Below are 24,273 nucleotides of genomic sequence, written 5' to 3' on the forward strand. Positions count from 1 at the left end.
GACTGAATACTTTGTAGAACTTTCTTTGCTGCAAAATTTCTGCTATGTTGCAGAAATTTTGCTATGTTGCACTATGTTGCAACATAGCTGCAACATAGTGCAGCTATGTTGTTTAACATAGCTGCACTGGTCTGCTTAGTAAAACATATCAGTGCATCCTCACTTTGCTGTATGTCACTTTGAGTAGCCAGAGTTCAGATTAGATGAATATTATTATAGTAATATTATTCTAAACCTTGTAATCTGTGCTGCAAAAAAATAATTTGGACTTCTTATTATTTGGACTTGGAATATGGTTTAGTTGGATTTGAAGTCATTCCCAGGTCTGAGTTATAACCCTACGGCAGGGTATTAGGGTCATTGTACATAGAAAATAAAAAAGGAAGAGAACAAATTCTGCCAAAGAACTTAGAAATCTTTAAATTAAAAATAATAAAAAAATGTCTAGAAAAAAACTTAAACATTTTTGAGTTTCAGAATCAGAAATTTTGGCAAATGTTCAACCTTTCAAACTGAGAAATTTCCACTTTTTTCTAGAAAACTTTTGATTCATCTCAAAATTTTAGATTTTTTTGGTGGCAAACTACAGGCACCACTTCTTATGGCTTTCTTTTAACAAAGGCACTCTTCAGACCACATGGGAGGAAAATTAAAGGACAATTAGTCGTCTTGGAAGTAGATTTTTCCTCCTGATCTCTAGAAATCTCCAGCTCCTCCAGAGTTTATCTTTGACCTCTGGGCAACTCGGGTCTTCATAGGATTACTCTCATAAAATTACAAACAAGATGACTTTTATTTATTGGATGACTGGTTGTTTTATTTTTGGGCATTAGGGTAAAAGAGTCTGAAAACAAATGCACAAAACACTTCATATATTGTCTTTATATTTATCATTTCTTTCCATTTCATATTAAATTGCAGCTAATTTCTCATCTTTGTTAATTTTCTTGAATGTCAAAATCAAAGCAGATCCTTAAATACAAAGAATAGTGGATTATATAACAGTTTGAAGTGATCTGCATGTTCTTGAAAGAGGATTGCTGGAAGTAAGGCAGGAAGGGAGCAGATGGCTTGATAAGTTGGACATGTTTATGTGTTTATGCTGGGCTTGTGTGGGCGAAGTCTGGATGTCTTTGTGTGAGCTCTATACTGCATGGGCATGTGCGTGGGTGGCTGTTTGTGTCTGTTGAGGTCTTTATTTTTACATTTCTGCAGGGTAGCTGTGGAAGAGGGAAAATGTTAACTGGAAGAAAAAAAGCCTATTTTGATCAAATTCCTTGCTTTTCTGTAAAAATAATAAGTTGAATTTTTTTACTCAGGCGTAACAATGAGGTGACCCACATTAAGATCCAGAACTCTGGGGACTACTATGACCTGTACGGCGGCGAGAAGTTTGCCACGCTAGCCGAGCTGGTGCAGTATTACACTGAACAGCAGGATCTGCTGCGCGAGAGGAACGGCCATGTCATCGAGCTGAAGTATCCACTCAACTGCAAGGATCCCACCTCTGAGAGGTAAACATCACTATCCAGACAGCACAAGAACAGCAGCAGGACAAATCCACCTGATTTCACCTGTTACAAAAACCGAGAGTGCCCACAAGACAACTAGACTCATCGTCTAAACATGAAGCAACTTTTATCACTGGAGAACCTTAAAACCAAATCAGTTTGAAATGGTTATGAACAAAACTCACATCAAAGCAGTATAAAACTTAATGTTCTTGTTCTGTTCTGAAGAATATTCACAAAGAGTGAAATCAGTGGCTTACACAGATCATCCAGACAAACAGGGCCGTGCAGAGACCACTAAAGGGGCAGGTGCTCCAAAAAAAAAGGGCACATCTTACCGCATTCTAGGACAGAATATTAACAAAGCCACACAGCTTTCAGATTTTAATAAACAATGATAAATTACAAAATTGTGAAATATACAATCAAAGCTAAGGTAAATTTTTATGCAGAGCATACAACTATGCATATGTAAGATATTTTATTAGTAATTTCTGCAGTTCTATTTTGTTATAGGAAAGTATTGCAATATTCAAACCCACAAATTAGCAAGATATGTAAATCAGAGCTGGTGGTTTAGCTCTGATTTACATATTTTTGTCTTTACAGAATGACACTATTAAAAAACAAGGGCACAATGCAACCTTTTAGTGGACTGTAATCTATAAAAAAGAGCTGCCTGTTTGCTGCAGTGGAGATGAAGATGGTCCATTTAGGAAAGCAGAGCTGCATCAAACTTTAAGGTGGAACTGCAGAAAAAAAGAAAAAAACAAAAGCAAAAATTGAATTGTTAATGCATGTCACTGTGGGGAAAGCCTACTGAGTTTTGCTTAAAACTTTTTTAAACATTTAAATCACACATTTGTCTCATGAAGTGAATTTTTTTTTTGCAAAACAAACTTATTTGTGCATGTCAGAAATTTTTTCTTGATATTCTAAGTTTTTGTTTGGCTCAAAGTTTTGCTTGTGATTCTCACATGACGTCATGGGCAGGACCTAAAATCACAACAAAAGATTTCTGATGTGTGCAAATAAAAGTCTTTTTAAGTTCACAAGACAAAAATTAGTTATTTAATTTTAAAAAAGTTTTTTAAACAAAACAATTTGTTTTTAAAAAAGAAATCATTACAATTCCAAAAGTTTTGATTACAATTTTATTTTACTTAACTGAGGTTAGTTTATTTTTTCCCATTGAATAATTGGGGAAAAAATTTAACTTTATACTCTGCGAACCAGACCCTAAACTTAAAGTCTGGGTTGAGTTTTTTCCCCTTCATTAATGACATACATTATATCTATCATGGTAATTCAGGGTGAGTTATTTTTAATTCTAAATGAATATCCTTGTTGGACTTTTATGTAAGTGCTATTCTCCTTCAAGATACATTTACCTAACGCCAGAATAAATGCAATGTACATTATGCAGCAAAGGAAATTAGAAGATCTGACATATCCATTATGGAGATGATAAGTTTTGGACGGGCGATGTGCCTCGTACACAGGGAAGATGCTTTTTAGTTATCTAGCTTCTAGCAAAGTCTTTAGCTAGCAGCTAGCTAATAGCACAACAACAGCAGCCTAATGTCTGTATGATAAAAATACTGAATCGATAGATAAGAACAGTTTTTCCTCACCTGGTTGTCTCCTCCCGCTCAGTAGTTCTTCAAAGTAAGCCAGACACAGAGGCCTGTCAGTGTCTGTTGTATTTCATTACCTCTCTGCTTAAACCGCGACTCCGTGCTGAAGCAGAAACGATACTTTCAACGTTCTCCGTCATCTGACAAGTAGCAAGTCTACTCCACTTTATTCACCAAAAACGTTTTTTTATATAATTCACCAAAAACTGTTCTGTAATCTGGAACGTTCGCTACGTTAAGCTCCAGTTAGCCGCCTTATCTCACTGTGCGAGAAGCAACTGTGTCATGCGTCACGGGCAAAAGGTCAAAGGTAACAAGGAAGGCTTATTATGTTGTACAAAAAAATAAAAAATAAAATAAAATAATTTTAGTACATGTTATTATGTGTCAGAAGAGGGCTTTGAAAATAATAATACCAAAAATAAATAAATAAAAAAAAAAATTTAAAAAAAATTGACCAAAAGGGCACTTTGGGGCCCCCCCTCTGCACGTGCCTGCAGACAAACATTTTCAGAGGAAACTGTGACCATGAGAAGGTGAGCTTCCAGCTGCAGAGAAGGCTGCAGGAGCACAGGCTCATCACATATCCTGCTGGTAAAATAAACTGGAACAAAGAAACCATAAAGTCTTGATATTTAGAGGACAAAGGTCCTCTCAGTATCCAGGGAGCTCATCCCAATTCCAGTTCCCAGTCTGTGAACCAGAGGTTTAAATAATAAAAAAAAAACTGCTGCTGCTCCCCTTAAGGCTTAATGTCAGACAAATATGGGACAAAAACAAACTCCTGAAAACCACAATGAAAAGAGAAGAGACTGAAGATTTCAATAAGCTTATTACTCTTATGGTTTTCTTCTGTAAAATATTTTTATTTTTAGCATTGGCCTCAACAAACCCACTTCAGCAATATTACCATAGCTTTTAGTGACAAAATGAACAACATTTTTAATTCAAAAACCCTTTCTGCTGTACAGAAAGTACAACAAAATTTGTTACAGTGCAGACCATCCAAAAAACTAAAAACGGCTAAAAAACATGAGACCTGCCTGTGTAGACAGGAGCCTGACGGATATCTATTTTAATAAGCCAAACATGTAAACCCTTGAAGTGACAGTGAAGCTCAAAAATGGACTGTTTATGAAATGTTCTAATGTTATTCTCTCATCAAAAAACAAACATGTTGCTTTGATTCTTTCATGCATGTTTGAGAAATCCTTTAATCTCCATTCAGCTGTGGAAAATGCCGGGTTGAACCGAAGCTCCTCCTTTGAGCTGCAGCTTCTCGGCTTCAGCCTATCAGAGCAGCTCCTCCCACTCAGATCCTTCAGACTAGCCAGCAGCAATTAGCAAACAGCTAGTGGAACTGCTGAGCTCATTATAGGAGCTACTGCTCAGAGCTGCTGGTAAAAACGGTGTTAAAGGGTCTAGTAGAAGAGCCATGGGATGACTTCCTGGAGGTGGAGCTTCTTAAAGAGACAGAAGTCTAATTTCAAGATGTTAAATTACGATGGAAATTTCCTTTAAGTCATATTTAATATGTTTATCATTTTTATTATAACTGTAGTTAACATAGTTAATTGATTGTGCTATAAAACGGCACTATGTGCCTGGAAAACGCATAATACTGTCCCTTTAAGTAGATGGACAGAAGATAGATAACCTATCTCTTTTCAACAAAACAAATCTAATTTATTTGTTTAATTAAACTTTTAAGTTGAAAAAATATCAAAGTACGAGTTTTTATTAAAAAAATTAAATTCCTTTGGTCCATAAGTCATTTTTGACCCATGTTGCATAAAGCTTGGAGATATCTGCTCTAAATGAAGCAAAGCGTAGAAAAAGATGATGGTTTTTAAAAGCCCACTTTAAACGTTCACTCTCACTTCACCTGCCAGGCACACATTAGACTGAATTTATGACATTCAAACAGGACAAATGATGCATAACAACATTCTCATCACATAAACATGATGCCACTTCAAGTCAGTTTATTTATACATCGCCCATTCAGAACATAGGTTGTCCTAATGTGGATAGATGAGTAAACTGGCTCCATAGTCTGCTTAGAGTTGAAGTGAGAATGAGGCAAAGCAGCGGCCCTGGAAACATCTCCAGCTTAATGTTACCGCCTCACTGCTGATCCACTCAGAGCCATCAGAACAAGCAATAATATTGAATTACTGGCCCACTGCCGCATCACTTAGCAAAGTGTTCAATGGACTGACAGTAGGTGAGCAATCCACATTAACTCGCTAATTAGGTACCAGCGCACCTACATGCTTACACAGATTGAGGAGAAGATGCTCTGAATAAATACTTCCACTCATGAAATTTATATGCACACAGCATCCACAAGGATAAATTACTATGTATTCCCAAAGGCATGTTTGGGTTAACTCACTGGTTGACGTCTATGCTTTTGCAAATATACACACAATTACGTACTTCAGAAAATATTTATGTTCTGAATGCAGAATCTGGCCTTACTCTGCAAACCATGGTTCTCCTAAAAAACTGGATGCAAATGTTTTTTATTTCTGCACATCTGCTCTGCACTGAGTGTGTGTCTTAATCTGTCCAGGTGTAAGAGCTGCTTCTGATTTACTGTTCATGTGGTTTTTCCATTCTGGGTGCTTTTCTTGCTGGCACTTCCTTTACGTTCTGGCTCATCATCACACAGGAAACAAAATGCCGACATGCGAGTATTTCATCTGAAAATCAGGTGAAGTGAGCCTGCAGCCATATAAGAGATGCTATCACTCTGGAGTGGGAGTCTACATGCAGCACACATATATATATTTAAATTATGTTAAAGCCGTGAATTACAGGAAACTTACTTCAGTCCGCCCCCTCTGATGGAAAAGTTAATCTCACTTATCCGTCTTGTTGATTTATCTACCTTTCACTCACATCCACCCTGAGATGCTCAGACACAAAGAGTGTATCTGAGCACAGTCCTAGGTAGAGGAGTAGAAGGTGAATAAAGGCATCTGAAGGAGAAATACTCCCTTGGTATTTCTGTCTGCTGTCGTAGTGATTAATCTTTTATTTTGAACTTTAGCTTGAGTCTGCAAACAGAGAGAAGTTAGTATAACAATATGTCTGCTTTAAAAGGGTGAAACTCTGGTGTCCATATTTAATAAGTGTGTGGCTGCAAGTCATAAACCAGGGGCGTCCAGACATGCCTCTGTCATTGTGTCCTTGTGTCCTTGGGCAAGACACTTCACCCGCCTTGCCTGCTGGTGGGGTCAGAGGTCACGGTGACGCCAGTGCATGGCAGCCTCTTATCACGGGTGTTTTATGCCATTAAAGATTGATTCTCTGTTCGTACAACTACTTGTAAACAAGTGGTTCAGAAAGACGCTTGTTTATCGATCTCCAGGTGGTACCATGGACACCTCTCTGGGAGAGATGCAGAGAAACTCCTCACAGAAAAAGGCAAAGCCGGCAGCTTTCTGGTCCGGGAGAGTCAGAGTAAACCCGGAGACTTTGTCCTGTCGGTTCTCACCAACGAGGAGAAGCATGACAACGTTGACCGCAAAACCAAAGTCACACATGTTATGATTCGCTTCCAGGTGAGATTGCTCGTTTTGGACGCATATCATGCCTTTAAGAAGGATTTTGATTGGTTGGTTTGATCATTGTTGAGGCTTGGAACTCGTTGATAACTGCTTGCAGTTATAGTTCCTTTTTAATTGTAAATGTTTTCGTTCTGCAGGAAGGCAAGTATGATGTGGGAGGTGGTGAACGGTTTGACACGTTGGCCGATCTGGTGGATCACTACAAGAAGAACCCTATGGTGGAAAAAAGCGGCATTGTAGTGCATCTCAAACAGGTGACAAAGACACAGTTAGGGAAATATGCAACTAAGAATATTCTCTGGTAATTGTTTTATAGCTCACCATCTGGTTTGTAGTAGCCAGTTTAAAATGTTTGTGTTTTTGTGGGACTATGGCAGCCTTTTAACGCCACGAGGATAAACGCTGCCAACATCGAGAACCGGGTACGAGAACTCAACAAAGTAGCAGACAACTCAGAGAAGCCAAAACAAGGATTCTGGGAGGAGTTTGAGGTGTGTGCAGCACGGCCATTTATATTATTCCAGTTTCATCGTAATGTCATGTTAAAGTGTAACTAAAACCCTGTGGAAGCAAAATGCCCGGTCAAAAAGCAGAACCAAACAAATTGACATGAAAATGCCAAACTTAAACATAAAGCTAGAACTCTAAGTATTTAGACAGTTTATGAGCAAAAACGTTGATTGCTGTGCTGTCATTTCTATTACAACCCTAATTATCCAAGTAACTTTTATTTCCCTCCAGCATTGAAATAAAGGGGAAAATAATTTTTTATAAGCAATTCAAGAGAGTCTGAGAGTCTATAAATAAAACAACCTAGTTTCTTTCATATTGGAAAAGTACCATGTTTACCTTTTGTTTGAAATATTTTTGTCATGAAATGAATGTATTGCCCAGTGTGGATGTGAATCTGTGTTAAAGTGAAGGCATTTGCACAGTGAATGTTATCACACACCGAGTTGTTAGATGTTTCCCTCTGACTTCTCTCCATGGTGACCTCTGCTGTAATAAAAGCTCATTACACTGTTTTACACCCAGCGTTATTCAGAGTATTCCAGTTACATAAATGTCTTTGGAAATGTCAGTAGAGTATTGTTTTTTGCTCTACTCTTCCTGGAACTGTTTTATGTGGCGATAACCCAGTGAAATCCCCATGTTGTCTATCTTATGTTGTTCTTTTGTTGTTCTTTAGTTTTTCTCTCCATCTCTTTTAAAGGTACTTCAGCAGCAAGAGTGCAAACTGCTGTATCCCCGGAAAGAGGGCCAGAAGCCAGAAAACAAGAGTAAAAACAGATACAAGAACATCCTCCCCTGTGAGTTGCACAGCAACCTGCCATTTCCTGTCTCTCCAACTTCCTGTGGAAAGAGTGACACAGACGACAGAGCATAGAGATAGAGTTTTAATAGCCTGAACCTATCAGCTGCATTATGTCTGCATGGTTTCAGGACTGACTGCTCCTTCAGGCATTAATTGGTTGAACTTTGTGTTTGCAGTCGACACAACGCGAGTTGTGATTAGAGACTCTGAATCAGACGCTCCGGGTTCGGATTACATCAACGCTAACTATATCAGAGTGAGTGTGTGTGACCAGGAAGGACTTCCTCCACACGCTTTGGATGTCAAAGCGTGTGGAGGAACAGGACATTTAATATTACATAATTAATATTCACTTAGTGATAGAAAAGGTTCATGTGTAATAGTTCCTGTTGTCCAACCATGCAGAACGTGAGTGAAGATGGGCACCATGTGGAGGAGAGCAAAGTCTTCATTGCTACCCAAGGCTGCCTCCAGAACACGGTGAACGACTTCTGGAAGATGGTGTATCAGGAGAATGCTCACGTCATTGTCATGACAACCAAGGAGATGGAGCGGGGAAGGGTGAGCCACCTCCACGTCACTCATGCTTACTCCAGTCCTCGTCATGAAACAAGATGAGTTCTTCTGATGCACTTTAACCCTTCAGCAGACTGGTAAAGGGTTAAATTACTGCTTGGTGCTGCATTGGTCGTGGTGGGACCAGATCAAAAGTTAATACCTGGATCAATACTGAATCTCATATTAACCAAAAAACATAACAACCAATATTTTCAATTCAAAAACCCTTTTGCTGCTAAATCGTTGAATAAACATTTGAGGTTAGCAACAGATTTTTATTGTTTTTCTTTTTCTTTAGGTTATTCATCCTTCTGATGGTGCAAATGTCATTAGACTCATTCAGATTTAAAGTGTTTCAGGAACCACTGATCATCCAGTGAACTTCTTTAAAAAAGCAATCCTCAGGATGTGAACTGTGGACGCTGACATTAGCGTTGGGGACGTCTGCACTGCTGCAACACGTTTAGCACTGAGATGCTATTTTACACCTGAATAGCTTCACTGATACACAGTAGCAGCAGTACAGTAGTTTTTTCCAGCATCAGATTGTTTCTAAAAGCAAAAATTACCCTCAGAGAGGTGACTTTATCATCTCTCTGTGCTGTTTGCCAATGTTGCTTGTGCATCAGAGTTACTCGTGTAAAAGAAACACCACAGAAAGGTTCCGGCTTGGGAAAAAAAATACTTAATTGCGGTAACATGTTTAACTCATTGAAATCTATTAAATTATCTACTTATATTTAACGCTTGAAAGTCCTGGCCCTATAAATTAGTATTTTTTCTTAAATAATGAAAGAAACTAGACAAGATGGTTTTTTAGAGTTTCTCCTGTACATTTTTTGAGCCTTTATTAAAGGTACACTGCAGTCATCAGTTGTACTTAGGGTCTATTTTTTAAAGGACATCATCATAATGTTTTGAATCAACTTGTGCTGTTAAGAATTTGATCTGTGCACATGACCAGATGTTTGTACTGCTGATACCACCATCACCTGATGTTCTACTTTGAAAAAGTAGAAATGAAAAAGTTACAAAGGTAAAGAAAGGCATATGTGTTGTAGGTTCCTAAATAATGAAGCCATAAGCTTGACGCTCTCCGTCCTTCCCCTTCGGTCAACTTGATGACGAAAACGACAAAAAACCAAATTGGGTCCTCTTGATAAAGGTTAACAGTTTACTTCAAAAATAAACAAAACGGTACAAATGTTACTGTTCCACAAAAATAATAGAGTAAACAAAAGAGAGTCTTATGAGAGGGAGAGGTCAAAAAACTGTGTGGCTCCACTCCAACTGCCCACACCCTCAAATCCTTAACTGCAATTACATATGCAAATCTACAAGAAGGCCTTAGTATATATAGTCCAATATAACAAATTAGTTTGCAATAGAGATTTAACTAGTAATAATTTTTATCCAAATAAACAAATTACCATAAGAAATATAAACATAATTTATCCTAAAGGTCTGAATGAACTAAAATTAAATTTAGGCTTCTACAATTGTGATGATGATTCATGTCAAAGTTCTGGCTGCTGACTGCATGAGATATCAGTTGTAGTCGGTTAACAAATTGTCTCTGTCTCCGTCACACATCTTTGAGTTGTTTCTTCTTTTCAAGCCAAAGTTCTGGTTGTCTTATGCTCCAAAATTTGTCTTGAGAGGAAAATTAGATGTTTATGGTGAGGAGAAATCGATGATCTTCCCATATTTACTTTTCTGAAACTCAGCCACATTTCTTGCAGAGATGGTTTTGGGTGAAAGTAGGAGTTCTCACTCTTTCCAATAAGGAATCTGATCAGAAAGCCTTCTCTTGTAAAAAAGAAAACTAAAAGCAGAAGACCACATATCAGTGCCTTTCTGTTTTAACGACATGTTGACAAAAACAAGCCAATCATGAATCATTTCTGTTTCTCACTTTCAAATTGTTTCGGCTGTGTGATAATCTAATATCATCCTTTTTTATGAGTCATCACTGGAAAGCAGTGAGTGCTTTAGCGAGTGAGTATCAGGATGATGTACATGTGTCAGTGTGGTGGACAGGGACAGGACTAGAAGGGGATAGCATGACAGATAAGCTTCCCGAAAAGCTGCTTGAGCTGAGCCATTTCTTCAGACTGTCTAATGCCAGTCTCTCTCTCTCTATTTCTCTCTCTCACTACCTTCATATTCCTATCAGAACAAATGCGTCCGGTACTGGCCGGACCTCAACGGCACTAAAGAGTTTGGGAAAGTCCTGGTGAGGAATGTGGAAGAGCAGCCGGCGCAGGACTACATCCTGAGGAAGCTGGAAGTGACACGCCTGGACAGGGTAAGGACGGCTGACCTCTGACCTGGAGTCAAATTACCAAGCCAACAGTTTGAGCTTCAGCTTACACGACTCATCTGGTTGACTGGCAGATGGAGCAATAAGTGGAAAAAACACAACAAAGTTACAACTTGTGTCAGGAATACACCATGTTCCAAATTATTATGCAAATGATATTTTCTCTGATTTCTTAAATGGTCAATGCAAATGATGGTCAGTATAATTTTCAAATTTTACAGAACAAAGTTCCCAATGAGAACAGTATTTTTTTCAAAAATAAAAAACTCAAAATACATTGTTCCAAATTATTATGCACAGCAGATTTTCTAAACATTTTATGGATTATAAAGAACTGCAAACGGTAATTCTTTCTGAATGTGCAGCATTAAGTGGTCACAGGTAGTAAAATCTAAATCTATTTCAATCAAAAACATCTCAACAGACAGTTACATGTTAACATAGGACCCTTCTTTGATGTCACCTGCACAATTATTGCATCCATTGAACTTGTGAGTTTGTGGATAGTTTCTGCTTGAATTTATTTGCAGGATGTCAGAATACCTTCCCAGAGCTGCTGTTTTGATATGAACTGCATCCCACCTTCAGATCTTCTACTTGAGGAAACTCCAAAGGTTCTCAATAGGTCAGAGGTCAGAGGAGGATGGTGACCAGACCATGAGTTTCTCCCCTTTTATGCCCATAACAACCAATAACACAGTAGTTTTGCAGCATGAGATGGTGCATTGTCATGCATGAAGATGATTTTGCTACTGAAGGTACGGCTCTTCTTTTTGAACCATGAAAGAAAGTGGTCAGTCCGAAAGTCCATATACTTTGCTGAGGTCATTTTCACAACTTCGGGGACTCTGAGGGGGCCGACAAGCTCTCTCCCCATGATTCCGGCCCAAAAAATGACTCCACCACCTCCTTGCTGACGTCACAGCTGTGTTGGGACGTGGTGGCCATCCACCACCAATCCACTAGTGCGTCCATCTGAACCATCCAGGGTTGCACAGCAGTCATCAGTGAACAAGTCTGTTTGAAAATTAATCTTCATGTACGGCTGGGCCCACTGCGACCGTTTCTGCTTGTGAGCCTGGTTAGGGGTGGCTGAATAGTAGGTTAATGTACCGCAAGCCTCTGGAGGATCCTCCACCTTGAGGATCAAGAGGCACCAGCAGCTTCAAATAACTGTTTGCTGCTTTATAAGGAGATTTTAACAGCTCAGTGATTCTTGAGAAATGGGACAAAATGGATTTAAATTTTCCCAAAAAAATTCTTATTTATTCCTCAAGCTTATGTATTCAAATATGACAAATAATGTTTTGGAAATGTAAAGATGCTAAGGTGCAGGTTTCCTGTTGCAACATTTTTTTTGAAAATTACATTTTTAATGGATCTGACCCAGAAATGTGTCATCACCATCTGACAAAAATAAATATACAATTATTTTTAAATACCCTACTAGTGATATTTTTACTCAGTTTTAAAGACAAATGCTTCTTAAGAAACAAAAGAAACATTATTTAAAACAAAAAACCCTATAAAGTCCATTTGACGATGCATGACGGAGTTGACACAAAACTGAAGGTGGTGACAAACTAGTAAGTAAAATGAAATACTTGATACATGTGAAGTAATGCCATTCATGCAGAATACATTAAAATGAACTAACTGCACATTTAAGTGAGATTTGTCACTGAAAGAGTCACACTGTCAGTTAAAAACTCTGACGGAGTTGACGAAATGCCAAACTACCTCAGTTTATATGATGTTGTTCTGAAGGAGGCCATATTGTAGCTCATCAGGTCCATGAAATCTTTACATTATACCAAAATTAAGCATTTTCTCAACATTTCATCAAAAGTTTATAATTTGTCAGCTATGGAGTTGACACGTCATGGTTGTGACAACTTAAGAATAAAACAGAAAAAAAAGCTAAATAATAACATAAGCTAACCATAGCTAACTAGCCCTCTTAGCAAAAGGAGAGAAAGGAAGTGGTCATGGGGTCCTCAGAAGTTCTGGTGCCCCCCAATAATGCCTGATTTTTTTTTTTTTACATTTTTTTCATGTCTGGCGGTGTTGACAAGAACTAGGGAGAAATTTCAACTGAGTTGGAAAATATATAAAAATGATTTTTAATTCAATTTATTGATACTTTTATAATTGTTTATTTGAATACTTTTACTTAATTGTCATATATAATTTTAGTATTCCTTTAATTGTTTTAAACTATTATAAGGTGTTGAGTTCTGCTCCAGGACAAGGGATTTTACAGACGCCATCCACCGACTATGATGTTTAAAATAAAAAATATTCAGGAAACACCAGGAAAATATACATTGTTGTGCTCACATGGCCCAGGTTAGTTTAGTCAGATATTTGAAAAAATTATATTTTGTGTATATTTTTTTCAAATTTTGTGCTTTATCAATAGGACCTGTTTTGTCCCTATTCTCAAGAATCACTGAGCTGCTCTCTTAAGCCGATGAATTTGTCTAACAGAAACCTTCCTCATTATGCCTTTATCTGCACAAACCCATCTTTGTTCTGAATCAGCCACAAATCTCTTCACAGTACGATATCACTTCAGTTTTCGTTAAATATCTAATGTTTTCTTCATACCTTGTCATATGGTACTACACTATCTGATGATTTTCGTCAGCAGAGAGATCCTTTCTCTTTCCCGTATTGCTTGAAACCTGTGGCCTTCTTAATAATAAGGAACATCCTTAAGTAGATTTCTTTTAATTGAGCTCATCAGACAAACTAATCAACCCAGCTCTCTGAAATTAATTATAGTTATTCATAGAGCCCTGACACACAATGCCATCTATAAATTTAATAGAACAACAAAAAATGGAATCTTTATGACACTTAAATCTAATTTGTATAATAATTTGGAACATAGTGTAAAGATTAATTTTTCTTTCCTAGCGGTTTATTTTTGTAAGCATTACCATATTAGTTAATAATAATAACTATAATACTGATAAGACCTAAAACATAACATTTCACACATTTAAGCTCCAATTCAAGTGGAAACTGAGCTTTGAAATATTTTTATTTCAATATAAATATTCAATGTTTGCTATAATACAGGTATAATTACAGCATTATGAGAGCTTATCAGCGCTGCTAGCAGGCTCATTTGAATTTTTATTTTTTAATTTAAAATTTTACAAAGAACATGTGGACAACATGGGTGTAACAGTACAGTAAAATTTAAAAAAATAACCAAAATAAAAAAATAAAACTAGCTAAGTAACTAAAATGGACAGATAAATTCACCCAGTTTAATTTTTTATTGGTTTCTATAAAAATATTCATTTTTTCCAGCATTTCATTCATTTCTCCAGCTCAGTTCTCAAGGTAAACATATGAGTTTCTCCTTATAGTACTTTTTTTTTATAATTTCTCACCTGTGGTCAGTTTGTAGTCATTTCCAAATTAGAGTTTTCCTATTACTTGCTGAAACTATCTTAAAGAGGCATTTCACCTAAATATAAGTCAGTAAAATAAAGATCTGGCCCATTATTAGAGTGACCTCAGAGATGTCCAACAGGCTCAGGTTTTTTGTGCAGAGCCAGAGTGTGATAAAGGAGCAGCTCATTTTGAATGCTAACTAAACACAGATGGATTTATCAGAGCAGTGCTGTAATTAGTTCCTGTTGTTGTTTTCAGAGCGGCTTACTGTTGGTCATGTGACCAGCAGAGGTGAACGGCACAGTCCAGTAACACAGCAGAGCAGCACACTCTGTCTCCTTACACACTTTCATGTCAGGAACAGAGGAAATAAGTATTAATTATTTCAATAATTCATTCTGAAAAGTGAAAGTAATGTGTTTAAATACATTATTATTTCTGTATTACTCTGGTTTTACTGCACTGGACTAAAGAACTGCTCCTTCTCTTGTTATTATGTGGGTTTTTAAATACATATTTTTTAAAAGTGATTAATATTTTTATTTGTTTGTGTTCACCAGTTAGACTATGCCATGAAAATGACAGTGAAGTTGTTCTGGCTCTCAATTCCTTTAACAGTGGAGGTTGTTCTGACCCGTTTAAAGCTGCTGAAGTTTTCTGGTTCCAGTAGAACATCCTCACTTTCTATCATGCTGTGTTTGTGTAGAAGGAGCCTCTGCGGTACATCTGGCACTACCAGTACCTGAGCTGGCCAGACCACGGCGTCCCCAACGAGCCCGGTGGCGTCCTCTGGTTCCTGGAGGAAGTCAACTGCACACAGAGCACCATTAAGGATCCTGGACCCATCGTTGTCCACTGCAGGTACAACCAGCACCGCTAACTGGGAAGAGCTCATGTAAACTAGAATTTAGAGCTGAAAAGTAAAACCTGGCCCACAGGCTTTGTGTCCTACTCAACCGATTAGCTTTAATTAGAGACCTGAGCACAAAGTAAACCCGATATATTACTTTATGTACAATCCAGGTGGAGCATCATAAAACATGCATGACTCCTTTTGACTATGTTTTATGAAGTCATTATAAAGACTGAATATATGAGGACAGCTGTCTTTAGGTGAATCGCACCGATACTGTCAGAGCTGCAGTGTGTGTGTTAGCAGCTGGTTCTGCTGAATGTTTCCACAATCTGGCTCAAACAGACTCCCTGGATAAATGTGGAATCAGCCAAAGTCCCCAGAGCAGCTTCAGCTCAGAGTTTCTCATCCTCCCTGAAACGTCCGGACAAAAAAACCAAAGCTTCACAAGCTGCTTGCAGGAAGCTGTGGGCACATGCTTTTTCTTTTTAGAGGATCGACAGAAGAGAATAGGACAGACTGTACAGATAAAGACTTTCCAGAGTTCAGGAAGCCACTAGAAGTGTTGAAATCAGCAGCCATGTTTTTAAGTCATCTGGGGAAAGTGTGTACATTAGTGGAGCGATTCCTCTGTCGTTCTGACCAGACAGCCATGCAGATCAAGCTGCTTTAATGGGACAAAGTGACACAAAGCAGCGCCTCGCTTCTAAATGCAGGGGAAATTATTTACCCAAATATTTTATGGAAATGTGACGAGAACAGTCTCATTTCTAACCCTTCTCATGTCTGGATTTGGCCCACTGAGCTTGTTATGTGGCCCTCGGGATTCCTCAGGGACCCATCAATGGACCCTTCCAGCTAACTGATGTGTGCATATTATTTTATCAAATAGCTTCTACCTGCATACTGCTAATTTACATGAACCAGTCCTTCCAGATTGTTTGAACAGAAAGTCACACAGAATCAACAGATCCAGTTCCGTCATGTTTATCGACTTATTGTGAATTTTCAGCCAAAATGTTCAAAAACATGGGATTTAAGTGATGAACTCCCACCTGCAGGTGGCAGTGTTTCCTACTTCTACTACTCTGCTGCCTTAATTCATGTTGTTATTGTCTGTAATCAATATCATTTAGTGTTTAATTTATCATTAATTGGATCATACTGACTCAAAAAAATATTTTACAGGAATTAAGCAAAATCAAAACCTGTACCATAAATATAAACATTTTCCACTTAAGATGAAAAATAAATCTTTGTAAATAAGTCAGAAGTTTTAACTTTATCAGGTTCACCTTTTGCTTTACTCTGTATTGATTTTCACATGTTGATGTTTGAAGTATTTATCAGCTGCAGATCATGAAGTGTTCACTAAAGGAGAGCAGTTATTGCATTTAAGTTAAAAAAAGTTATTTTGATCTTTTAAATGTATTTCTACAACTAAAATAAGCTTAGTTGGTGAAATATCTGCAGAATGTGTCAATTTTTTTTATCCAATTAATGGACCAATCATCAGAATCATTGATAGCTTATTGGTTGCCCTGTTTCAGACGTATTTATGAGAAAACATTATAGATGAATAGATTTCAATGTTACTGCCGGAATGAGAGCTAGAATTGTATTTTACTATTAATTTCAAACACTTTGTCTGCCTCTGCAGCGCGGGCATCGGCAGAACCGGCACCATCATTGTCATCGACATCCTCATTGACATCATCAACCGCCAAGGTGGGAAGGAATCTGATGAGTCTGGAGTTTCCTCCTGGATGTTGGTTCATGTGTGTGTTTCTGGTTCAGGGCTGGACTGTGACATTGACATCCCAAAGACCATCCAGATGGTCCGGCAGCAACGGTCCGGCATGGTCCAGACTGAGGCGCAGTACAAGTTCATCTACATGGCAGTGCAGCAGTACATAGACACGGTCCAGAAGAGGCTGGAGGAGGAGCAGGTGCTCTGAAAGTCCACTTCTCCTCTCACAGCATCCAGCGTTCATAAAGTCTCTGTGTGACGTTTTGTTGTTTTTCAGAGGAATAAGAAGAAGGAGAGAGAATATTCAAATATCAAGTATCCACAGATGACCAACTCCAGGTCTAAGCACAACATGGCGTCCTCCAGGTCGTCTTCAGTGTGCGTGTCACAGGAACTGGAACATGATGGATCATTGAGTATTAGCAGCAAGCGCTAACGGTAAATATCTCTGCTGGTGTTTTCCAGAATGACAAATGATGATTCTTCAAGCGTGTACGAGAATATAAACTTCAGAACCCCCCAGGCATCGTTCAGTAGTAACACCAGGAGATAAAATGACCGCTGTAGACCTGCTTCTCTCTTATCTGCCTCCTGGTAAGTTCTTTAGATTGAAGCAGGAAACTGTTTTATCTGTGAAAGTGCCCTACTGAGGAGCGAAGCTGCTGTTTCAGTGCAGCTCTAAACTTTAAATCAGCTGGACTTTAGTGATTATAGTAAAGGGAGAAAGTAATGTCATCTGGGGAAAGTGAAAAATCTAAAACATAAAGCTCTGGATCATATGCCAAGAAAAACAAATGTCTCTTGAAATGAAAACTTTACGGATTTTCACAGATAGAAAACAGCAGCTTTGCTTTCAGTAAATAAATGATTTTTTGTGTGAGCAAGATTTTTTTTGTAGGATTGCCAAAGTTAGCTGAGTTTGTATTAAATAAATTGGCACAAAAATTAATGTTGAGCATGGGACAACAAAAACAATGAGTAACAATGAATTACTCATTGTCTTTGTTAACGATAACTAAATTGACGGGATGAAACTAGATGAAATGTTAGCTGTGGTCTGTCAGAAATCTAGAATGTTTGACATTTCTGCCATTCATAAGCTAAGCTACATGGCAGTGCAGCAGTACATAGACACGGTCCAGAAGAGGCTGGAGGAGGAGCAGGTGCTCTAAGTCCACTTCTCCTCTCACAACATCCAGTAGAACTACTGGACCTCAGTAGTTCTGCCCTCATGTCAGTGTCTGTAATCATTAATGGACCCGATGCTGCATGTTAAAAAATGTCTTAAGAAACTAAGGCTAAATGGGAATAAAAATTGCTGTCATAATAAACACAGTTGGAATCAAAATGATGGACACACATGCAAGTTATTACATGTTCAATACTGTTTCCCTCTAGTTTGTTTTTTTAACGACCGGAAAATTTAAAGCTTGTTGGTCATTTGACAGGTTCTAATTAACACCCATGACTGGTGCACATGGGCAGACTTTATAGACTTTACGCAAAGATTTAATCGCAGACCCAACTAAAATCAATTAATAAAAAATCCTTTCTGAATATCATCTCATGGTCTATGAACTAAATGCATCTTTCTGACTGAGAGCTGACAGCATGTTGAAGAGTTATGGACCAGACGCTTTGGAGCGTCTGGTTAGGAAGCGCATTCAAAACCTTTGGTTGAAATGACGCGTTAAATTCAAGTCTCCATTACAGACCAGAGAAAACTAAAAAAGAATGCAATATTGTGTTAATCCATTTGAGGAGCCGGCAGTTTATCTTGAGGAAATAAATGACGATGCAGAAGTTAATTAGACTGTAACATGCGCAGTGCGCTGCTCAACCACTGCGGACGCGGCTCTGCCGCTGCGAAGAATTAAAAACCGCTGGGAGTAACTCATCCAGAGGATTTAACAAATAGAGCTTTCTGGGTGCATGTTACCCAGGAGATCGGAGTTCTGGAGGAGCTGCAGACGTAACATCTGTCCGTTTCGGAGAAGCGAAACCACGCAAAAAAAAAAAAATCCTGGTAAAAGCGCACACCGGACCACGCAGGGTAAAACACTCACAGAGTTCAATTGATCTGTTTGGATCAGACAGATCAAACTGACTGATGAATTAGCGCAGATTTTTCTGCAGATGGGGACCAGGAGGAAGTGCGTTCAGACCCCAGCGAGTGAAGTGATGCTAATTTAAGTGAAGTCGCTTAATTTAATTTATTAAAAGTTATTGGGGTGGTAAAAGAAAAATGTAGATACATTTATCTGCTTAATTTGTGATGGGATCTGGATTCACGGTGAATATTAGCTAATTAGACGATGTTATTATGATTGTAATATGACGGATAAAAATAGTACATGACTGATTTTTTTATGTTGTTGGTCAAGATGACGAATAACAAAAAAGTCTGCGACCTCTGATCAGAGCAGCCACAACTTAATCACATACATTTTACTATTTAAAACACCTTTGTCTGTAAATTAGTTCTACACAGAACTGCTCAGGTAGCAGACTGAGTTTCTGCTGCTTCAAATTATGTAAGAAAAAACAACCAAAAACATATCCCCTTAAGTACCTTTTACTAATTATTAATCAGTTAATCAAAAAAGAAGTTAACAGATCAGCTGTTCACTGTGCTGTTAAGTCAGTCAGAAAGGGCTCAGCCTTTCACATGTTTAAAATATTTTTTCTGCAGATACATCCAGTTCTAGCATACACTAACATAATGTTATGTTGTTGCGTTTTACGCAATGAAATGTTTTATTTTCTTATTTAAAAAGGGAATTGAATTACTCACTTGCATCATTTAATATATTTCTAAATGTATAAAAAAGCTGAAGTGGTTAAAATCTGTAGAATGTGGAGAATCAATCGACAGAATAATTGATTAAACACTAGAACAATCGATTAGCAATGGTGAGTTGCTTCCCTGGTGGCGGTTAGCTGTCCGTCCTCTCACCAGTTGCTCTCTTCTCTTTGCAGCTTCAGCAGCAGTGTTGCTGGCCAGAGTCTGTAAAAATCCCTTTTGGGGCTGAGAGGAAGTGATGCGTTAACAGACCCCGGCCTCGGCCTGAAGGCAGCTCCTCTCCTGCTGCCATGCTGCTGACCTCTGACCCTGTGACCAGAGGACCCTCCACTCTGTTCCGTCAGAACCAGCTCCAGTGCCTTGTGACAGGACGTGTCTGTAGCCCCTCCCCCACCTGTTTCTCCTCTTTTTTTCTTCCTCAGCCCTCCAAGTCGAAGCTAACCTGCTAAGCTGTGCTTGCTGGATGCAACATCAGGCGGTGAGTCTGACCCAACGCAGCTCTGCGGGATCCGAGCCGAGGTCAGAGCCCAGCTGTTCTTCCAGCCATTTGAACTTTAAACCTTGCACTCTTTTCGCAAGGCGAGCTGCGGGGTTTATTAACGGGGCTGCTGAGTGATGGAAGGGTCCCAAGGCTCAGGAAGGGCACCAAGCCCCACCCTTCTTATAGATGTAGACTGTGGTGTGTATGTGAAGTGTGTGGGAGGAGGACGATGTGCTGCGATCTGCTGCTGGAAGCGCTGGTTCTGTTCCTGAGCACAGAGAGACGACTTCAGGAACATCTCTGTCTCGTCTTCATGTCGGAGCAGGTTTTCCTGCAAATTATCAGCATGTTTGCTCTTCCTTTCACTGCATTGCTGTTTAATTGTGTGTGATGATGGTTTAAAGGTCATGTATAAACTTTATTTTAGGGTCTTTCTAAAAGCAGGGCTTCAGTTCACATGTTTCCTGACATAAATAGTGAATGGATATTGTGAGCCGAACCGTCCTCTGATTGCTCAGCGTCTGTCAGGATGGGATTGTCAAAAGGAGACGAGGAAACGGGCTGATTGCAGTGCCCCAGATGGCCATCTGCCTGAGATTAAAGAATAGATTTGTCTCTGAAAAGTAATTTAGAAGACGACTGTAATCCAGGTCTGATGCCAGCCGGGCAAGTAAAGCGACGTCATTTACTGGGATAAGTAGAGTGGTGCTGTAGAGCAACGAGCCCTCTGCTCTTTCCCGCAGATTGTTGGATATTTTTATCCTCCTGAATCCAAAATAACCCGGTCCGGTTCAAGGCGAAAGTAAAGTCCTCCTCCTTCAACCTCCACATTTTCTCATGTTTCAACCAAAAACATCACAGAGTTTTATTTGGACTTTATTTGACAGATGGAGACTAAGAGCAGCATGAAGGAAAATCATTCATGGTTTAAAAGTGTTTAAAAGAGGAAAAATCTGAAAAGTTTGGTGTGCAGTTGTATGTCAGGATAAAGTGGGTTGACCACTTTATCCTGACACCCCTAAATAAAATCCAGTTTCTCTCAGAAGTTGGGTCCAGTCAACGTCTGCTGGCGATGGCTGCATCATTTCTCTCTTTGTTGCTCATTTGCATAAGCAAACATTGAACATTATAACATTTTCAGCCTCAGCTGGTTTAGCTCATCCGTTTCAAATCTTCAAGTAAATAAATTTCACACATTAACGACTTTCACAGACAAATGAGGTTTCATGAAAATGTAACTTAGAGTTCCTGGATGAACCTTTAGGTCTGAGAAAAAGATGAGCTTTCATTAAAAAAAATCAGTGGATCATTACAAAATGTAACAAAGTTGTCAAAGTTTTTCAGTTTTAGTGAAAACATACAGGTGTTTTGTCCAAAGCGTTAGTTTTTGGGTTTGATGGCGCCTTTAGAGGCCTGGTGATTGTTGCCGTCACCCAGTAGCTTCAGTGGAGCAACTTTTTAAAATTTCTCTAAATGTCTTTAGGTTTGATTTTGCAACTCTGCTCACTAGTTTCATGTTGTTGTGTTTTTATTATTATTTGAAATGAACAAAACCAGAATGCTTGACTTCTGAAACTGGCTCAACCTTTGACTTTCAATTGAAAAATGTATCAAATTATTTATGTTCACTGATGACTACTGCAGGCCAGACATTTCAGAATCGTATTTGTGAAAAGAAACATTAAAAGAAATTTCCTTAAAGTTTGAAGGAGTATGAATTATTTGTTAGTTGTAAAGTGTTGGGATGCACCCGACTGCCCCAGGCCTCTTAGTGCCCCTCTCCCAGTTCCCCCAACTCAACACAAACAGCTCAGGGTTTGATCCCAGGGATTAAATCCTTCATGTTAGGATCGTCATGAAAATATCCAACGTTTGGAAAAGTTTTCACCCTTCTGACCTCAGATCCAAGGAGTTTAATACAAACTGAACTTCTGTCCAGCTGATTGGCTCAAACACACAGACGTGTCAGAGCGTGATTCATGGTGGATATAATAATACTTTCAGCACTGCACTGAAATGATTATAATGTAGAAAAGTTTGAATGTAACTCCAGCAGTCATTTTGTTTCCCTCGTCTTAAAGGTCAAAGGTTTTTCATGTTGTAACTACTGAAATATTGTTCAATAAATGATTTGTGGTTAATAGCTCTGGTTCAGTGATTGACAGCTGCCTCTGCTCTGCACTGCCTGTTTCAAATGCTGCACTGCTCCATGTTCATTATAATGTCAACATCAAGACGTTTCAATGTGTTTCTCTTCCTGTGCAACCAGGAGAGGGAATCTGTTTCCTGTTTTGTTTGCTGTGAGAACCTTTGCTCTGTTTCTCTGCGTTGGTGTGAGCTCACATCGTGTCTGATTTGGTGAAACTTTAGTACTTGAAAGTGTGAACTGTTTTTTCTCAGGCTGTGTGGAAGTCCATCAGACATGTTTTTGTTTGTGCACTATGCTGTTCACATGTTTTCCTTCAGACTTGTTTTCTTTGATTCATCCTTGGATTTCTGTGTCGTATGGAAGTTTTATTTTTCTCACCATGTTTTGATGAGTGAATCCAGTCAGAATCGGCGGAGGACTGCAGTCATGACGCCGAGTTTTACTTCAGCTGGTCCTCTGACATTTTACTTGAACTTGATGTGATTTTTGTTGGATTCCCTGACATTGTCCTCCATGTTTCCTGTTCATCTTGCACTGGCTCCGCCCACACACCTTTTTGGGAGTTTTGACTTCAACTGCTGATGTGAGGAGCTGCCGGAAACTGCCTCTTTATGGTTTAATATCATATACAATAAAACACTTTATAATGCCACAGTATGCCAAATCATGTGCGTTTCTTTCTTGTGTTTGCTGTAAATGTCTGCTGTTTTATTAATATGGTTTAAATATTCCACAAATTCAAAGTGTCCATGTGGGTTAGAAATGTGACACTAAAACAAGTACAGAAAAAGGAATCTTCAGGAGAATCTTCTGAAGATTTGAGGAGAAAAAGAGTAAGCATATTCATCTGTAATATGAACTTGCTGTTTCAAAGTGTTGCCACGTTTGCATTTATCCAGGTTTAATGTTTAACTGTTTCCCAGCAGTCCAAATGGGTCTTTAAGGAAGTTCTGCATTTCTAAATAAAACCTCTGAGTCTTATCGACTATTTTTAATATATGTGCAAACTGGAAAATCCCAGAGTTCAGGTTTTCCTCCTCCAGCTTCCTGGCAAAGATTTACTCTGAGGTCAAAGGTTGATGGAAGAGGAAGTCTGATCATTTTTTCATGGTTATAAAGTCAGGTGATTTATTTACTTTTTTATTTTTTATTTATTTATTCATTTTACAAAATGTCACTTTAAACATATTTTTTCCATTTTGAAACAGTGGACACAGACAAGCTTAATACTTCACTTTTAATTGTAGTTTTGTAAACAAAGATGTATCAAAAGTCACAATCAGTCACATTATACACATTTGTCATTGGCACATGTGGATCCCATCCAACAAAGTTCACATTTCCACACCAGCTCAGTAAATGTGCTGAGCTGTTTGGCCTGGACTTCAGGATTCTATGTCAGTCGGTACCAAACGTTCTGCTCCAAACAGAACCGGTCAGATGTTCTTATCTCAGAATACAAGCTCGGGTCAAAGTGCAAATGTGTCAAAGTTTTTTCTACTCCTTGCAGAACTGCGTACATGACTTCTGCTTGTGGGGAAGTAGCCATTTTAAAACAGAAACGTTGACAGAAATGGAGCTGTAAAGTCTGAATGAATCAGTGAAAAGCCTTTCATTCATCACTGCAGGGTAACCAGGTCCAGTCCCAGCTACAGCATCAGAGGCAGCAGACACGTTGCTAGCCAATCACACAAATTACCAAGAATGCAACTCTTCAAATGAAAGTGTCGTGGTGAAGTCCTGTAAGTTGAGCTGCTCATCCTTTCAAGCCGGACCTGCTGATCAACTGGTCAATGGTGGTGGTGGTTGCCGTGGTGCTGATGTGGGGTCCGTTTCTCATGCAGCGCATGTTTCCGGTGGTGAACACACACTGCAGAGGCCACAGCACCACTATGACCAGCAGC

At 38.8% G+C, this 24,273-nt stretch overlaps 2 protein-coding genes across 4 annotated transcripts in view; one reads left to right on the forward strand and one right to left on the reverse strand.

Annotated features, from left to right (window-relative positions):
- Window positions 1–23,033, forward strand: part of ptpn11b (protein tyrosine phosphatase non-receptor type 11b) — a 63,955-nt gene extending 40,922 nt beyond the window's left edge. Inside the window, exons 3-16 of one of the 2 annotated variants that reach the window (XM_088006850.1) lie at window positions 1,320–1,514; window positions 6,528–6,720; window positions 6,864–6,980; window positions 7,104–7,217; window positions 7,940–8,036; window positions 8,218–8,297; window positions 8,447–8,602; window positions 10,776–10,907; window positions 15,040–15,194; window positions 16,847–16,914; window positions 16,984–17,135; window positions 17,214–17,314; window positions 17,402–17,530; window positions 19,916–23,033. In XM_088006850.1, the coding sequence (XP_087862976.1) occupies window positions 1,320–1,514; window positions 6,528–6,720; window positions 6,864–6,980; window positions 7,104–7,217; window positions 7,940–8,036; window positions 8,218–8,297; window positions 8,447–8,602; window positions 10,776–10,907; window positions 15,040–15,194; window positions 16,847–16,914; window positions 16,984–17,135; window positions 17,214–17,314; window positions 17,402–17,489 (1,648 nt within the window). In that variant the 3' untranslated portion in view covers window positions 17,490–17,530; window positions 19,916–23,033. Of the gene's footprint in view, window positions 1–1,319; window positions 1,515–6,527; window positions 6,721–6,863; window positions 6,981–7,103; window positions 7,218–7,939; window positions 8,037–8,217; window positions 8,298–8,446; window positions 8,603–10,775; window positions 10,908–15,039; window positions 15,195–16,846; window positions 16,915–16,983; window positions 17,136–17,213; window positions 17,375–17,401; window positions 17,531–19,915 lie in introns of both variants that reach the window. The other variant, XM_088006851.1, reaches the window with a different exon arrangement.
- A 559-nt stretch (window positions 23,034–23,592) lies between these two features.
- Window positions 23,593–24,273, reverse strand: part of rnf223 (ring finger protein 223) — a 10,193-nt gene continuing 9,512 nt past the window's right edge. For both annotated transcript variants that reach the window (XM_015011995.2, XM_015011996.2), the window contains one exon: window positions 23,593–24,273. This exon is cut by the window's right edge and continues 644 nt beyond it. In XM_015011995.2, coding sequence (XP_014867481.1) covers window positions 24,126–24,273 — 148 coding nt within the window. In that variant the 3' untranslated portion in view covers window positions 23,593–24,125.

The sequence above is a fragment of the Poecilia mexicana genome, unplaced genomic scaffold, assembly GCF_051168715.1.
Source record: "Poecilia mexicana isolate PSO_F unplaced genomic scaffold, ASM5116871v1 scaffold_7, whole genome shotgun sequence".
Classification (NCBI taxonomy): Eukaryota; Metazoa; Chordata; class Actinopteri; order Cyprinodontiformes; family Poeciliidae; genus Poecilia; species Poecilia mexicana.